Here is a 19940-nt window from a genome sequence, read left to right on the forward strand (position 1 = left end):
CACAAATATTGTTAGTAATTTAATGGCTATAGAATAGCGGTTTTTAAATCGTATTTTACGTTGTTTTTACATTTAAAATCGTTCAATTTAATGATACTTCTCAACAAATATTATTAATAATTTAATGGCTTTAGAATAATGGTTATTTTAATCGTTTTTATGCCATTTTTACGTTGAAAACCGTCCAATTTAACGATACTTTTTAACAAATATTATTAGTAATTTAATGGCTATAGAAAAACAGTTTTTAAACCTTTTTTATTTACGCCGTTTTTACGTTAAAAGCAATCCAATTTAATGATACTTTTTAACAAATATTGTTAGCAATTTAATGGCTATAGAATATCAGTCATTTTAATCATTTTTTACGTCGTTTTTACGTTACAAACCGTCCAATATAACAATACTTTTAAACAAATATTGTTAGTAATTTAAAGCTATAGAATAACGTTTTTTACGCCGTTTTTAAGTTAAAAATGATGCTTTTTGACTTATTAAAAAACATTTTTTAAAGCTGTTATTTTGATATCTTTTAACTTAATTAGAATCAGTTCTCAGCCATACTGAAATGCATCATGTTGGATATAATTAAATATCTAGGTTTACATTTCGAATATAATGCTAATTTTATTATAATGGGGGATAAAATCTTTTTATCATTTTTAGTCTTTTAAAATCGCTAGGTTTTGTAGTTGCACCTAAAAAAAGAGCGAATAATGAGATTTTCCTTTTATTATTGTTATTATCATAAACCGGTTAGAAAATATATTTTTCATGTCAGATATACTTCTGCTACAACCCTTATATTGATATGATAGGTTTATGTAAGGTTAAAGTATTCCTATCAAAATCTTTACCTAAGCTTGACATTACTAAATTTAAGGGTAGACTATCTCCCCTAAACTAAAGTAAGGCTAAAGATACCCTTATTTTTAAGGGGTCCCTAATAAACCGTTTGTGATTAGCTTTAATGTTCGTCTGTCATATCGTTTCAGAGCTTCGCTTTTATGGATGTTGTCATCCTTGTTTCTTTAATATTCTTCATTTTTTTCTTAAGATCTGGAACAATACACAAAAATCGAAAGTGCTTTGTAAAAGGGAACAGGATCAGCTCCTGCAGTTTAATAACATCTTTGTACCTTTATGAAACCTTTCTAAAATAAAAACCCATGTGGATTGTAGATATACAGATTTTAGCTCCAAATTATTTAATATTTTAGATAATACATTTATATATCAAATGCCACAAAATTAGTATTAAACAATGTATTTATGTATATATGTGATATCATTTACTTTTTCCTTTATTTCTGAGAAGATATATTTTTGTGTTGAGAAAAACCAGGGATAAGGGATGGGAAACGTAAGAAAATATTATTCCAGGCCTATTTTCCAACTAGGCCTAAAAAACTAGTTTCGGGATGACGCAGTAGTTAGATTTGAAAACTATGAACAATGATGAAATTAGCTATTATATGAATGCAAAGAAAAAAAGTATAGAATAGAATTCAGGTAGTTGATTTCACCAATCATAAAATATAATAAAAACTTTCCAAAGAACCAATATGTTAGTGGTTTTAAGTAGAATCCCGTTATTACTTCGCCAACCCCCAACCCCCCCATTTAAAAAAAAAGTTTTTTTTGAGATGGTTAAATCTGATTTATTTTCAAACATTTTAAGGGGGGATCTACTTCACCCCAAAATTTGTATTTAGAAATAAACACCGCTTTAGCCCCCCAGCTTTAATAAATAAATTAAGTAGATTTGAATAAGTACATGGGTAACATTCTATCAACTAATTGTTCCATAGCATACATATAAATTAAGAATTTTTAAAAAAATTTATTTTACGTTAAATATTAACAGAAAAGTTCAATTAAGTGTGCAATAATTTTTACCAAAATTAATGAAAATTTTTTTTTAACAAAACACAGTACACTTTTATTTACATATTGAACTAGTTTTGTATTTGTAATCATTTAGGTGGGTTATCAATTCCACATGAAATGTAACTTTTAAATTGTCTAAAGACAATGAGTTTTTCACATTGTTCTAAAGTATAAAATGTTGAATCCTACTCAGTCTTCAAAAAACGATCTCTCAATTTATGTTTTGCTATATGGACATTTATTAATGTGTAGATTTAATAATAAGTTGATGTGATTGAACGTCATATATATTGTTGTCCTTCTGATAGCAGAAACTTTCCATTGTTGTCTTTCTAATAGCAGAAATTTATGTTTGCTTGAATTAATTTAGCCAATAATGAACTGGGGGACGCGTTTGTTATTAATAATTGGTTAATGCTAAAAGCAAGTTTCAGGCTATTGGATATTAGCCTACAGCCAATAATGAACTGGCGAAAATGAGTTGATTTTATAGGCAAAAAAGAAAAGTTGCCCCATCACTTTAAAAAGGAGGCTGAGACCTAATTTTCGGTCAGGTTTCCCATCCCTTATCCCTGAGAAAAACTAATTGAATTATTTGACTGGACAGACTCTGTCAGGAGTGATTATAAAGGTTGACAAGTAAGATTGCTTAGCATATTCCACTGAGAGTGCTAAATGAGTTGGGTATAAAACAACATATTCCATTCTTGAGGTTCACGTCTCCCCCTTGTTTGATATATTTTGGGGGATGATGGTTGTTAAATACCAGAGAGGAGGATTTTGCAACTTTCTAACTTTTGGTTTTAGGCCCCTATCCTCTTAGAGAAGGGTGGGGGATGGGGGATTTGAGTATAAATTATACTGGTACCCATCACCCTTTTCTCTTATTCTCTGAATTAAAAGCATTTTTTTAAATATTGAATATTTTTTTCTAAAAAAAACAGTGACCTAACTTTACAAAGAATAATTTTAATCTAGAAAAAAAGTAATTATCTTAAATATTTTTGGGGATGTAAATTTTTTATTTACTGTCTTTTCTTTTAACTTCTTCTTAAGGGTTTATACCAATCCCCCTCCCCCTACACATCAAGTAAAGTTTAGAATTGCTTGCATATAACTTTTGAATATATAACTTTGGTCTGGACTAAACTAGTCTATAAGCAAATAAATGAGACAGATAATATATTCTATTGACGTATAAAATTGTATTCATTCATGTCAATAATCATTATAACATAGTGTCATATATGATATAAGGTTTCTAACTGATTTTATAACAATAGGATGTTTGGTAAATTTACTTATTATAAAACTATACAAAGAATATCATAACTATATTCTGTTGTTGTTGTTGTTGTTGTTTTAAAATTTATTTCAATGAAACAAATTAAACACATTTAATATTTGGTATAATTATCATGTTATGATAATACAATATTGTAAATTATAATATCTAACTAATGCGAAATAAGTGGACATTATTTTTACTGAGCATCAAATAATCAATAAATTTATCAATTAAGTTACTATTAATTCCAGTGTTATTGAGAATTTTAGAAGCAAATTGAGCAATAAACATTGTCTGAGCAAAACAATTAAAATCGCTGAATTTCAATATTTGTTCATCCTTGCTTATTTTTAATGATCTGTCTTTTGCTATAAGTGTTAAAATACTAATTTGAATATATTCATCATTTTGATATACAGGAAAATGTATATTGAACAGATAAAAGTTTTCTTTCAAAAAAATAAAATCTGGTTTACCATCATTGTAGTAATTATCAAGAAATAATGCGAGACAATGCGTAAAATAACTAGGGAAGTAGCATTCCATAATTGAATGATCAGTGTCTGCTTTTACGTTACATTTCAAGCAAAGATTATTATCCAATAATTTCATTTCATACAATTTGCTTCTACTTATAAGAGTACGGTTAAATTGTTCAAACAGAAAACTTTTATAGTATAAAACAATAGGAAGCGACAGAATTTTATTAAAGCTATTTTTGAAAACCTCAAATTCTGGATTGTATTTTTTATCCATTTTTCTAGTTTTAAATGAAGGGGGGACAAATTGATCTTGCAATAATTCTTTGTTTGTTTTTTTAAAATAAAAGGTATATATTCTGGGAGAGTTTTCAAAAAGCTTTATGATAGGCTTCAAAACAAACTTTTGTTTTGATTCAGTTAAACAGATTAAGTTATTAAATTCAAAACCACTACACATATTTTCCACCACTTTTTGTAGTTTTAATAAAACTGGTTTCTCAGTAAGATTTTCTTTAATGGCAGAATTTAACAATGGCCGATATAAAACTTTGTGCTGTATTTTGATGAAATCAAGAATTGATGCAATGGTGTTTAGTCCATGCTCGTTTAGTTCCATTATATCAACATTGTTAAATTTGACATTTTTTGCCCAAACAGATGAAGTAATATTTGAATGAAGAAAGGTTTCTCTATGCTTTTCTAAAAGTACTAAAAATCCTTTGGCTTTTCTAAACATTAGTCCACTTTCTAATGGATAAAAGGTTCTAAAATTTTTAATATAATTATGAAAGATTTCAGATCCAAGGTTATCAAAAATACTACTTATTGGTACATGTTTGTGAGACAAAAGTCTTGCAATATTTGAGTTTGGAAAAAGATGGGCGTGCTTGATTAAATTTAAAAAAGCATTAAACCAAATAATAAATGATTGTTGAGATGGTAGCAACATATTTAGCCCACCGTGAGAAAAATCCATCTCTATTCTATTTTTTGCAACCTTGTATCTATAAGAATTGTTGCCTTCATTGCTTTTTGAAGACCAAAGAAATTTTGCTGTTATTTTCCAAAGTTTTTTTATTTGCTTTTGATTAGGAGCATAAATTCTAAAAATATGAAAAGCCATGGTGTTCATTAAGGAGAAAGTAATATTTCTACGTTTGAAAACATTATCACTGCAAAAAAATGCAAATTTTTTAGATTTTGTGTTAAGTTTTTCAAATAACTGTTCATATGTATAATCTGCTGCTTGAGTCAAATTAAAAGATAAATATACCCCTAAATGTTTTACTATATCACATTTAGTCCCTAGAATTGATATGTTAAGAGGACACTCCCCATTTGTAAGAATTTTAGTTTTTTGAAAGTTGATTTTGATGTTTACTGTTGACTCTAATTTTTGAAGTGAGTTGGAAACCAATTGTATGTCTTCATTTGATTTTAATTGAAAGGCATTAAAGCCATCATCAGCAAAAAAAATTGGATCAAATGGTTTTCCATCCAACTTCAAAGTTAGGTTTTTAATTTTACGACTTGTTAAACAACAATAAAATATGTGGTTGTAAATATCAAATAAACTTCCACTTGAAGGTGCCCCTTGAGAGAAACCAATTTTATTTTTATATTTCTTAGATGAGTTTCCTTTTACAACAATTTTAAAGCTTCCGCCATTTGTAAGAGAGATCCAAGATTTTGCAAAATTGCCTTCTGGAAAAATATGTTTAATTATAGTATTTGATACACAATGTAATGCCTTATCATATGCACGTTGTAGATCAAAAAATATAAGTTGGCTATTGTAGTTGTGCGCTTTTATATGATTTATTATGCTTACAATAGAAATAGTGGCATTGGCCATATGACGCTTAGGTATAAATCCATATTGGTCAGAATGACAAATTTTAGAAAGTAAAGGAGTAACTTTTTTATTAATTGCTTTATCAAGAATTTTCAAAACATTTTCCATTTGTGCAATAGGGCGGCGGTTTCCAGGTATTGTTGGATCAAGTCCTGGTTTGGGAATATATGTAATATTTCTTTCCTTAACAAATGATAAACTAGAATTATCCAAATCAATATCATACATGTTGTTAAAAGCTTTAGTGGTGAATTTAGGTAAATTATCAAGCAAGAAAGCAAATAATTGTGTTGGTTGTGAAGTTGGACCAGGCATGCTATTTGACTTCATGCTCTTGATTACTTTTCTAAATTCACCTGTTGTTGAATATGGATTCGTTAAATGCTTAATTTTAGGATACATATTATCAAGCTTTAAATCAAAAAAATTAAGTAATTCATCTAAATTCGAATTAGGCATAACATTTGGGCACACTAGTTGTGCATGCAAATCACCAAAAATGTTGGCTATTTTCTTTGGACAATCAATCAATTCATTATCAACCAGCAAGTTTGAACATTGTTTTTTTGAGTTTCTAAAGTTTTTATAAGTAAAGTTGTTTGGTAAACCATCTAGTAAGAGGGCTCTCATTTGAAAAGTTTCAGAATTGGTTTGAACAAGCATTTTAAAATATTCTTGCTGTTGTTGTATAAGCCGATTGATTTCCTTACTAGCCTGGCCACAATTTATATTTGAATCAATCATATCATAAAGCAAATTAATTTGTTTGTCAAATTCTTTAGTCTTGTTATAAGATTTGAACTTTAATTTAGAAAAAAATCTATCATGCGCTTTTTTGAGATGATTTATTAAATCAAATAGAACTGTGCTATTTTGATGTTCTGAGCTTACATATGTAAAATCATTATCTATTAACCCAAAATTATTACTATAATTGTGACTGCTAATTTTAAAAGAAATAGGATCTGCATTTTTAATTAGAAATTTAGATGTTTCTTCTTTCATTAAATTAATAAAATCCTTATTATTAAATAGATACCCTTGCCATTTTGGTGCTGAATATTTAAATTTTTTCTTGTTTCCAATTCTCATTGATTTATGATCAGAGAAAGAATAGTTTTCTTTTTATGCAGACTATAATTGTTACATTTTTTAAATAGAAGAACATGCATTGAAATTACAGGTTATGCACAGGAAAATTGACTTAATGATATCTATCTCTGGGGACTGTTGATAACAAAGTAAGGTCACACCTGTCTAGCAGGTACCAAGTCAACAAAGTCCAAATAATAAAGTTTCACTAATAATGGATCGCTATGGGTAAAAAGTTTATTTCTTTGGTCTGTAAGATGATATCAGATTTTATAAAATATATAAGATTTAACCACCCTCCCCTAGTAACAACTCTACTCTATCAAATAAGAATATCCCATTCCCCCCAAAAACATCGACGTGCAAATGTTATGATTTTGATGAATAATTTTATTTAGATACGATGATTGTAATAACAATTCTGTGTGGATCTTTAGTCCTGGCAAAATCATCCAGAGAATGCCATTTCATGTGCCAGGTAGAAATATATAAATAGAACAGCTTCTCTATATTTCATGTGCCAGGTAGAAATATATAAATAGAACAGCTTCTCTATATTTCATGTGCCAGGTAGAAATATATAAATAGAACAGCTTCTCTATATTTCATGTGCCAGGTAGGAATATATAAATAGAACAGCTTCTCTATATTTCATGTGCCAGGTAGGAATATATAAATAGAGCAGCTTCTCTATATTTCATGTGCTAGGTAGGAATATATGAATAGAGCAGCTTCTCTATATTTCATGTGCCAGGAAGGAATATATATGTAAATAGAGCAGCTTCTCTATATTTCATGTGATAGGTAGGAATATATAAAAAGAGCAGCTTCTCTATATTTCATGTGCCAGGTAGGAATATATGAATAGAACAGCTTCTCTATATTTCATGTTCCAGGTAGGAATATTTAAATAGAACAGCTTCTATATATTTCATTATACATGTGCTAGGTAGTAATATATAAATAGAGCTGCTTCTCTATATTTCATGTGCCATGAAGGAATATTTTAATAGAGCAGCTTCTTTATATTTCATGTACCAAGAAGGAATATACAAATAGAACAGCTTCTCTATATTTCATGTGCTAAGTAGGAATAAATAAATAGAGCAGCTTCTCTATATTTCATGTGCCTGGAAGGACATATAAATAAAGCAGCTTCTCTATATTTCATGTGCCAGGTAGGAATATTTAAATAGAACAGTTTCTCAATATTTCATGTGCTAGGTAGAAATATATAAATTGATCAGCTTTTCTATATTTCATGTGCCAGGTAGGAATATATAGATAGAGCAGCATCTCTATATTTCATGTGCCAGGTAGGAATATATAAATAGAACAGCTTCTCTATATTTCATGTGCCAGGTAGGAATATATAAATAGAGCAGCTTCTCTATATTTCATGTGCCAGGTAGAAATATATAAATAGAGCAGCTTCACTAAAAGTAAAATTATCTGTAAATAATTAAGTCTAAAAAATTATTTTCATTTTAAATTACTGTTGATTATCTGTACGAAAATATTTTAATAATAATTAAGTCTGTTTGAATTCTCCTTTGCCTTTTGAATGACATAAATGTTTTCCTTGTCATGGACATTCTTGTTCTTGTTTAATATTACATAGTCCAATGAAATATTTCTTTTTACATAACTTCGCACTACACGTTCAGCAAAAAGACTAATAAATTTTGTAAAGAAAAATAGGAATTTCTACACGTGGATAAATTTTACCATATCTTTAAAACTTACAGATTGGCTTAGCCGAACATAAGAAAGGTTTCAGAAGTTCAACTTTAGCTCACCTAAAAAATATTGGTTGGTTCAATCACACAGTACACGTACCAATAATACATAACTGATATAATAAAGTAAAATGTTTATCTGTTTGTCTGTTTGTACAAAAGGATCTCGCTAACCGCTGAACCGATCGGGTACTCCTTTACAGGGTAGCTTATCATAGGTACCGGAAAGATTTATAACTAGTTGGGGGAGGGTACCACTACCCTCACAAGAGAAATCGCACATAGGAAAAAAATACCCCCCCCCCTAAAAAAATTTAATTTAACTTCTTAGCTCTGACTAAAAATGAGAAGAACTCCTCCCTTCCCCAAAAAAATCTCCCTCCCCAAATTTAAAAAAAAAAATTCTTTTTAAATTTAAAAAATAAAAATTTGAATATCGGATTTAAATACCCCTCCTCAAGTGCCCCTAGATGCCTCTAGGGGCGTAGCCGATAGTACCATAACAAAATAACAAGGCTGTACTTTAAAAAAATGAGTAGATTGATAAATCAAGTTAACTAGGCATAAGACATAAAAACGGCCTAGTTTTATATAAAATAATAATATTTTTAAAAGCGAAGCTTTTCTATAATTAGGGTCGGTCCGTCCGTACGTCCGTCCGTCCGTAACGGATAGCTTTTTCGTTAATTAAGACATGTTAGAATTGTCCTATCGATTTCAAATTTTGCATTGTGATTCCTTTAGTAGTTAGGTACGATTTAGAAAGCGTAGCAACTCTATAATCATTACCAAAATGTCCGTACGTCCATTTTAAACATGTTGATTTTTTTACTTTTTTAAATAGTTTTTTTTCGTTAATTTATGCATGTTAGAATTGTCCTATCGATTTCAAATTTTGCATGGTGATTCCTGTAATAGTTAGGTACGAGTTAGAAAGCGTAGCAACTCTATAATCATTACCAGAATGTCCGTACGTCCATTTTAAACATGTTGATTTTTTTTACATTTTTAACAACAAATTTGTATGTGACCTAATTATCCGATTGGTCTGATTTTTGGTATACTGATTCCTGGGACAACAAAGTACAATATTATAAGCGAAGCAACTCTATAATCAAGTCCTAAAAATGTAAGTATGTCCATAATCATTATCCTGTATCAAGCAGTTTTTCAACAAATTTACTTACAATTTTGCTTTAACTCTTATACATTCGCATTCTGATTATTCAGTTCTGACATTACACAAGTGTTAATGTCCGTTTGTCCTACCGTTTCAGAGCTTCGCTTTTATGGATGTTGTCATCCTTGTTTACAACATAATTGCTCCACATTATTCTCTTCATACATCATTCATTATATCATATGCGTAGCTGCTCCACATTTATGTTAAGTATGAAGAACGTACTTATTTGACAAATTGTATGTTTGACCATGTTAAAATCAATATTAAAATTTTCGTTTTAATTTATCGCTTAATTAATCTAGAATTAACCTTTACATGGATAAATTGTCAGAGAGGGGGACTGTCTATGGGCAATTTATCACACTAGTTCCCAAAGTTTTTTAATAATGCTTTCTTATTTGTTTGTTTTAGTGAATTTTTATTGGTTGGTTTATTAAGTTTTTCAAACGTTCCAACCACTAATTTTAAGCTACTGAAGGGGAAATTTTATGTATCATTAGGGATGAGCACCAATTTATTGGCCATTGTCTTATGCCTTTAGATCCCTGATACATTTCTCTATACTATACCCAGGGATAACTATACCCAATAAACGAGCCAAAGGGGTGCCCACTGCCCAGTTAAAAAGTCACTGTATTAGCGTAGCTGATCTATAGTTAAAGGACTTCATTTAATAATATTCATTAGATTTTCTCAGCTTCTATAAAAGATAGAAAACTAAACTATATCTTTTTTAGTTGATATTAGTCACTATTTGATAACCGCATCCTCTCCAAAAATGCTGATCTATGCTTCGCTTTGATAGAAGTTGTCATCCTTGTTGTGAATAAAATTTATGATGTTGCTTAATAATGCAGAAAAAGCATATTAATGATGTTCAACGCAGCATCATAAGCTTATATATGTCTTTATTGTGGCCTTTGAAGCATACTTATAAATTTTGTATAGCAAGTTGGACGTATTTTTTTTTGTCATGGTCGTAAATATTTCTTAGCAGAAGCAACAGTAAATACACCTTTCCGCGGGTAGTAAAATGAAAAAAAATATAAGATTAATTCCAGCTTTATTTCATCCGAGATCCGAAGGCCAGGGCTAACAAAACTGGTTTTAATTTTATTATTATTTTATTGTTCGAAGAAAGTTGTAATACATGATTTATCAGTACGGTTCAAAACCTGTTCTAATCGGGCAGATGTTAATTGGTTTGGAAGCCTTAATGGAAAATTAAGCTCAGTCTCCTTTTGTTTTATCATTAATCTACAGCCATTATAATTTTCTAAGCCAAGTTTCTCAGTTACATATGAAGAGAAGAACAACTTGAAATGAAATTGTCTTGACAAATCCCTGACATCAACAAATACCTTTTTTATAGTGTTCGAAAGAGAAAATGTACTCTCAGACACACTGGAATATTAAAGAGGTTAAAGAAAAAAGTACTTTGATATTTTCAGCCGAACTGTTTTGAAAAAAATTCTTTCAAAGGTTAAAAAATTTAACAAAAGAATCGATGACGGGTTTATGAAAGAATTTCAGAAATTTTTATAACTTTTATGAGGCATATTCATAGTAGAGAGGATTCTCTGAAATTTCCAGAATTTGTTGGTCGATATTTCACATAACGTCATACATTTACAAACAAACCACGTGAAGTTAAGTGCATCACATATAAATAATGCTAGGAAGAACGATGTCTTTGTGTCATTCTGTATGTATGTCTGCAGTTTTAGATCTCGGTAACCGCTGAACCGATTTGGTTCTACTCTTCAGAGATATATCTACTGGTCTTGCTATTGTTTTAAGCTTTTTTTCTTGAGGGATTGGATGGACACCCCTACCATACCCCCCCCCCCAAAAAAAAAAAAAAAAAAAATCCCCCTCAAAAAAAATGTAATCAAAATCCTTAAGTGAATGTAGATACTGAACCTCTGACAGTTTTAAGCTATTTTGTTGACTTTAAAAAATGTTTTAAACAGATAAAATGATAGTGGCAGATAAATCATTCTACACACCTTTCTTTCTTCCATTATTTACCTGCTAAAAAGAAAATTTACACATAAAAATTTATTATCCATAGACACAGAGTTTCGCCCTTTTAGGGCTCATCAGTATGGCTCAATTCATCAGAGTTAATTTGGCACGTGGTGGGGCTTGAACCGGGAACCCTTAGAATACCAGGCCAACACCCTACCCATTGCGCCATTACCCCATGACAAGTAATGAAATTTCGACCAGAGAGCTCAACCAACTTATGATTAGTTGGGGGCCTTGCACTTAATTTATTATATATTCTCTAACCATTTTTTAGGCTCCAAAGCATCCTCTGCGAATAACAGCATCTTACTTCAGAGCTAGTCCTTTCTTCCTGCTTCACATTGCCTACAGGGCTGTGGGATTAGGTAATAATATGCGTTTGAGCGCAGCTACTATATAATTAGATAATGTTTGTTCGTATTTCCCACTGCTTGTAATTTTACGGTCATAGAAATTTTTGGACATAGATATTAAATAGGGGGGAGGGGGATTGTGTTAAAAACCCTTATCCGCTATAAAAATCAAACATATGGAAAACAACCCTTCCCCATTATTTTTATTTATTTCAAATTCAAAACATGGGGGGGGGGGTTGTGCTTGAGGGAAACCGACAATTTTTCTTCTTTAAAGTTAGTTAGGTTAGAATTAATGCGTTTTGGACATAAGTGGTCTTGTAAGAATAAAATTTGTACTAATACAATTACTATAAAATATGAAAAGAAACATTTTTTTAAATCATGTTTCATAGGTATTCAATGATCCTAGTATTGTATAGACCTAAACAACTAGATTTCTTTAGAATTCTAATTGTTATGGAAAATATGTATTTTATAGAAATATGTTAAAGGAATTTTTCTATGTTTATATGAGTTTGTCAAAGATCATAAGTCAAACCTAAAGACAAATAAATCCTTAAAATGCGCAATTAAAATGGCTTAGATGTAGGTCCTTTTATATCTAATTTTTTTTCTCAAACAATCTCTTCTTTTCAAATTTTTTCACTCTCGCCTTCTTAGTTTTAACCCTTGTTTTCTCAGTCTCTCTAATTCTAATAATTGGCTTTATTGTTTAGAAATAGTTTGCTTCTATTGTACGTAATTGTTCTTGTTTAAAAAAAAAAGATAAGTTCTCCGCCCAAATTTAAAGTGAACAATTTTATAGGGTTCTTAAGGGATGAGACAATGGACAATAAATTTTCATAAATCCCAAATTATGATGAACAAAATTACCCCTTCTGTAGTTTACAATCTTTAGTTGAAAAGTCTGGACTCTACCAGTTTGGAATTAACCAATCAAATTTCAATTTAAGTACCCAAAGTTTATAAGATATCGTTTATCGTAAATAAAAACTTTGGGTACTAGTGTAATTTTCAATCCAATGTCTCCTCCCTAACTGATAATTTTAATGAAGAATAGTATATACCAATTATAATTCATCTAGTTTTGATTTTCTCATTTGAATCTCATTGTTTCATTATATTAATTATTACAATGAATAGATAATTGTTGTGAATACAATTACGTTTGTACATTACTAGTACAGTTTGATTAGAATCTTTTAAAAATTAAATAAGAATTTTTTCAAAATTATACCAACTTTTCACAACACTTTATAGAAATTTTGCACATTTTCTATCAAGTAACTAATACAACGAGGGACTGCATATTAAGATGATTTATAATAATTTATTTTGACTCAAGTATGATATCTTGGTACAAAAGTTATGCGTACAATTTGGTTTTCTTCATATGCATTATCCCATAGATCTATGTACAAATCGATCAGAGATTAGTTATTTCTTTCATCGTATTATAAACAGCTTTCCACGGATATAGAATGAACAATAATAAGATTAAAACCAGTTTTTTTTTAGCCCCGAGGTGGCGAATATAATTTCATGATAAATAAATTAATTCTTAAAGATAATTATAAGTTTTTGACTATCATCACTTGTACAACTTAATTTTTTTTTAGATTAATCCCTTCCCCTAAAACTGCGTTCCGGACGCTATATTAATTGGATGGTTTCAAATGAACAGTGTCCATACGCTTCAACCAATTATTTGAATTTAGAAATGGGATAATTTTGATCATTATGTATGTATATCAATTTCTTGTTCATTATCTTAAACCTTTAGATCCCTAAATATCTATATACTTTTTCTTATTTAAGGATTGAACTGTGCTCTGCTGCCTGGATGGATGGCTGTCCTTGTTATTGTCATTCATTACATTGCAAACCTCCTACAAATTCATTTCATAATTGGGGAATCAAGGTAATCTTTTAAAAGCGAAGCTTTTCTATAATTAAGGTCATTCCGTCCGGAACTTTTAGCTCTTTTAGTTAAATTAAAAAGGTTAGAATTGTCCTATCGATTTCAAACTTTGCATGATCATTCCTAAAACAGTTAGGTACGACGAAAGTGCAACAACTCTATAATCGATACAAGAAAGTCCTTAAGTCCATTTAAAGCATAATGTTTTTTTTACTTTTTTGACAACAAATTTTTGTATGTTGAAATTATTCGATTCGTCAAATTTTTGGAATACTGATTCCTATAACAACAGGGTAGAATTTTATAAGCCAAGTATCTCTATAATTAAGTCCTAAAAATTTAAGTATGTCCTTAAACATTATCATGTATTTAAGCAGTTTTTCAAAAAATTACTTATAATTTTGTTTTGCCTTATGCATTAATATTCTGCATATTCAGTTCGAAAACTCTACAAGTGATAATGTTCGTTTGTCCTTCCATTTCAGAGCTTCGCTTTTATGGATGTTATTTTAAATGTGAGCTTATAAGATCCTCCCAATCAAAAATTAAGACACAATAGGTTAAGCTTTTTAAAGTCGATCTTATTTAAACTTATTATAAATAAATCATTATTATGTTTGTCTATCCTTATATAAAAGTAACAGTGTGTCTGTTTGCGAAGAATTTTGCTAACCGCTTAACTGATATGATTCTACTTTACAGTAAAGCTTATCAGAATAGGCCATAAATACTTATGACATCCCATAAGTAATAGCCCTCCATGTAATAAAATTAAAATCAAAAGTGAAGGGTCGATTTCCAACAACTCTAGAGGTCCTATGGGCGTAACTACTTTTTATTTATAGTGTAAATTTTTATTTTAAATTTCAATTAGTGAAATGATAAAACAACTTGCTAAAATACATAATTCTACCTACAATTATTAAGAATAATGTCTTCATTGGCCTTTTTTCTAAACTTAGGGTCTTTTCACCTGATCTGAACATAATAAATTTTGGTTCCTATATTGTTTTTATTTTACATACATATATTTGTAGAACATTAGTGAAAAGTAGGTCACTGAATCCCATGACTTTCATCAAATGTTAAACTAACAATTTTGCAGAACATTTTGTCTCCGGGAAATGGAGAGATATCAGTAATCTGCATATTTCCTCAGTGAGCCTGTTGAGCACTGAAATCCCACTCCTGATTTTTTTTTTATTATTACTTTAGGCTAGGTTAGATTAGGTTGTTGTTAGCCCTGAAGATTTAGCGAACTGTTGGTATAGTCCTTGCATGGTTAGAGACTCCCGCAAGGGTTTGCCATGGTAACTCCCCTCTCCTCCCTTAATTATTTTTTTTCTAAACAGTAATGGGAGAGGGTTTTAGTTCGTTACAGGCACTTGAGTTTTTTCTCTTATTTCTTCTCTAGTTAAATCTGTAATGCTTGTTTGAACTACCCTCCAAAAATACAAAGAAAGCAATTCTAAAGAGGGTTTATTAAGGAACTTGGTATACAAAAAAAAAACTCACATCTACTACATCATAGATATAAGTTCCATTTTCTCTGTGGACACAAAAATCATTTGTTTTTACTTTTATTTGCCACAATAAATCCTGGACAAATAAATGTAAAATATTTATGGACAGTTGGGGAGATGAACACATCAAAACTTCAGAAAATGGACTATGTTATCCCCCCCCCCCCCCCGTCTCCTTATACTTATATTTGAAACCTATAGACAAACCAATATGGTTTCCATTCTAGGAGAGTTTGGGAAATGAATTTGCCAATAAACAGGCCCAACTCAGTACCATGCAATATAGATCTTTTAGAAAAAGGTGGTGCCATTATCAATATAATTTGGTTTTTAGAAGGGTGTTACTTCAGGTATTAGGTATAACCAACAAGTGTTGCCTATCAACGACAGCTGAAAAACACGTATAGATTTCGTGATTTTTTCCGGATTATTTTCATTGTTGGCATAAGCTGGTGTTACTTACCCAAGGCAATAGACAGAAAGCTCAGCATAATTTAGATTTGTTTCAGGTTTCTTTAGGCGACAAGATTTAAAATAATGTATTTAATTATCAAGAAAAAAATTGTTTCATGTGTCCAACTGTACAATATAAGGATGAAGTTTTTATGGTTCCATTTCAGGTCTGTAACAGCTCTGTCAGCTTTTACAAGTTATTTGTCTCCAGTTATATTTCCAGGTACAACTTTATTTAGTTTTAATAGTAGGGAAGCTACTTTATAATTTTACTAGCGGCTTTGCCCCTAGCCTCTAGGGGCTTTGCCCCAAGAGGTTTGACCAACCTATTTTTTAAAACAATCACAGGACCAGTAGGTATATTTCCTGAAGAGTAGAGCCCAATCGGTTCAGTGGTTACTGAGATCTTAAGCTTCAGACAGACAGGCGGACAGACAGACATCGTACTACTTTGTATTATAGATTTGTATGTCTGTCCGTAGTTCAACGGGGAACGTTTGTTTGGCTGCCTTTATTGATGGCTGGTCTTTACGATGCTGACACTAAAGAGCATCCAGTAAACAATTTACTTGACCCATCAGTCTGTAGATCATGCTACAGAAGACAATTATATTAAGTTAATATAACACGTTAATATTATGTAGAATATTTGAACCATATTAAAATGACATATTTTATTTTCATCAATTAATATAAGCAACCAAAGAAAGAATTTGAAAATATAAAAAAAAATCGTCTATGGTTTTATACTTTAAATTTAACTAGCGGCTTTGCCCATAGCCTCTAGGGGTTTTACCCCAAGAGGTTTCATCAGCTTAATTTTTCGTATTTAAGATTCAAAAAGAAAAATATTTTTTAGGGGAGGGTTAGTCGACCACCCTTTTTCAATTTTTGTTTTAAAAAGAAAAGAAAATTCATGGGGGGGGGGGGGATTTGTAGTTTTTGTAGCCTAACACTCTTGACCACTATATATATTCCCTGAAAAGTAGGGCCCAATCGGTTCAGTGGTTACTGAGATCTTAAGCTTCAGACAGACAGACATCGTTCTACTTTGTATTATAGACTAACGGCTTCAACCCTAGAGGCCTCTAGTAGCACTTGAGGGGGAAGTTGAATCCTAAAACCCATATTTTAATATTTAGATTTAAAAAAAAAGTTTTAAAAAACAATAAATTTTCCGCCCAACTTCATTTTATATTTTGTTTTTTTTAAATAAAAAAAAATTCTACATCTTTCATTCTATTCTAATGCATATGAATTACATTAATTTATGCACATAAAAGGATAAATTAAATTTAAATGAGAAACATTTCCTTTTTCTTGTCAAATGAAAACTCACTCTACATTTCATTTATATTTCAATCCATACCTTTCTCATGGCTAAGCAACTCTTTAAGTCGGGTTTGTAAGTTTGTTGACCCTGAAGTGGCAGTTAGTTTAATTTTTATGCACTTGTCCCATGATTTTAGAATGTGGACTTTATAGGTTTAAGCAGGGGCAGCCAGTTCAACAATCAATTCTAGAAAAAATCACGAAGCCTTTTAAAGTGATGAACTGAAATTTAGTTTCAGAATGTGAACATAGTTTTCTGAGTGTTTTCTCATCCTATCTCAATATTTACTACTAGCTAAAAAAAATTCGAACTTACAAAAAAAAAAAAAAAATGTATTTACATATACATTATACATTAAAAATTTAATTTTTTTAAATTAAATTTTTTTAAGTTTGAAGCTTTTTTAGCAAGTAGTAAATATTAAGATAGGTTGTGGAAACACCTAGGAAACTGAGTACACATTTGGAGATGAACTGAAATTAGTTTCCGAATGTGAACACATTTTCCTAGGTGTTTCCCAATCCTATCTCAATATTTGCTACTAGCTAAAAAACCTTCAAACTTCAAAAAAAAAAATCAAAATTTGAATGTATTAACGATTTATACATTATACATTCAAAGTTTTAATTTTTCAAATTTAGATTTTTTTTTGGAAGTTTGAAGGTTTTTTAGCTAGTAGCAAATATTGAGATAGGATTGGGAAACACCTAGGAAAATGTGTTCACATTCGGAAACTAATTTCAGTTCACCCATTTGGAAATTAAATTTCAGTTCATCTTTAAAGTACTGTGGAAATATATTTTGTATTTTCATATAACTGAATAGGGATGGGTAAGAAGGGGAGGAAAAGGGGAAGGGGGTTGAGGGGAAATTTTCTTTAAGAATTGTTTGTCAGAATATCATTCCCTTGTCCCTGGGTTAAAGAAAACAATAAAAAAAGATTGTTAGAATTGTCAGGTCAAAGATAGCTGAGTCCTAAAAAGGAAATATTAAATGCTTTATTAAATGTGCAAAGCATATATGTATGTAATATAAATATGAAATAATAGATATCCTTTTTGTATATAACAGTCCGTGTTATCACTAAAATTAATGATAAAACTTTGATTAAGGTGGACAAGTTGTAACTTTTGGAACATTGAAAAAGATTCAGGTCATCAATAGCACTGTAACTGCAGGTAAGGCCCTGTTGGGTATACTTGGGTAGAAAAACTTTAATCTAGAAAAACTTGACTGTTGTGGTTAATTTTGACTATAGTCTTCTTTTACGAAGGGTTGACATTGGTTACAATGAGGATGTGGAATTATGTGAATTATTTTAGTATGGTATAGCTACTCATGTCACATCTTTGTAATGCTGTGGATAGAATCAAAACCGTGTACCCCTCATTGTCCAATGAATGAGTGCCACAGTCCCTCATGCCTTGAACTTTACTAAACGAGAAATAAAAGATTCAAAAACTAAAAAAAGAAAATGTGGAAATATACATTGTATAAGGTCAGAATATTAAGGAATAAAGATGCATTACAGAAAACTAATAATAGTTATTTCTTTCATCGTATTATAAACAGCTTTCCGCGGATATAGAATGTACAATTATAAGATTAAAACTGGTTTTAATCTTATGATTGTACATTTCTATATTCGTAGAAAGCTGGATATAATACGATGCTAGACATAGTTTTTTCGTATGGATGAGAACCGGTTTCTATCCACCGGATTCGAATGAATACGAGAAAAATAAATTAGACTAAATTGTCAAGACGTCCTTGTTCAATTAAATCACCCAAAAAGAAGCAAAACTTTTAATGTTAAAACATTTAGAATGGGACAAAAAAAATTAGACCGGAAGAAAAATTTATCAATAAAAGCTACATTAACTCTTCAAATACATATTCTTATTATCCGTGGCAAATCTGGTGAATAATGTAATTAAAACTTTTACATGTATATGCTACACTAAGCAAAGTCTAGATTACCATAAACCATGGAGCGTGCGATATATGGCTGATGAATGAAGTAGGTTGTAGTTTATTGGACATGGACAAATAATATAAACCTAACCACCTTTTCCCTTGGCCCCAAGTTGTATTACCCCTTGAGACCCCCCCCCCCCTCTCCCCCTACCAATTGTAGGTGCTCCCTTCTGGAAGATTTCCCTACACGGGTCAGTCATATAAGCCCATGCCATTTCTCAATTACAACTTCACAGATTCAGAGAATTAACAGAGATAATGTATTTCTCAATTTTGGGGAATCAAAGGAATTGTTTATTTTATATAGATACAATTTTTAAAAGCGAAGCTTTTCTATAATTAGGGTCGGTCCGTCCGTCCGTCCGTCACGGATAGCTTTTTTCGTTAATTTAGACATGTTAGAATTGTCCTATCGCTTTCAAATTTTGCATGGTGATTCCTTTAATAGTTAGGTACGATTTAGAAAGCGTAGCAACTCTATAATCATTACCAAAATGTCCGTACGTCCATTTTAAACATGTTGATTTTTTCATTTTTAACAACAAATTTGTATGTGACCTAATTATCCGATTGGTCTGATTTTTGGTATACTGATTCCTGGGACAACAAAGTACAATATTATAAGCGAAGCAACTCTATAATCAAGTCCTAAAAATGTAAGTATGTCCATAATCATTATCCTGATTTTTTTTTTACTTTTTTAAATAGCTTTTTTCGTTAATTTAGGCATGTTAGAATTGTCCTATCGATTTCAAATTTTGCATGGTAGTTCCTGTAATAGTTAGGTACGATTTAGAAAGCGTAGCAACTCTATAAT

General features: G+C 30.5%; 1 protein-coding gene across 1 annotated transcript in view; it reads left to right on the plus strand.

The window, feature by feature from the left end:
* The window catches only part of LOC145322801 (uncharacterized), a 47382-nt gene that overhangs the window by 16343 nt on the left and 11099 nt on the right, over window positions 1-19940 (plus strand). Inside the window, exons 5-9 of the mRNA XM_080165081.1 lie at window positions 7006-7085; window positions 11835-11925; window positions 13735-13837; window positions 15981-16036; window positions 18259-18324. Of these exons, the coding sequence (XP_080021207.1) occupies window positions 7006-7085; window positions 11835-11925; window positions 13735-13837; window positions 15981-16036; window positions 18259-18324 (396 nt within the window). The remainder of the gene's footprint in view (window positions 1-7005; window positions 7086-11834; window positions 11926-13734; window positions 13838-15980; window positions 16037-18258; window positions 18325-19940) is intronic.

The sequence above is a fragment of the Acartia tonsa genome, chromosome 1, assembly GCF_053477335.1.
Source record: "Acartia tonsa isolate MP-2025a chromosome 1, ASM5347733v1, whole genome shotgun sequence".
NCBI classification, from domain to species: Eukaryota; Metazoa; Arthropoda; class Copepoda; order Calanoida; family Acartiidae; genus Acartia; species Acartia tonsa.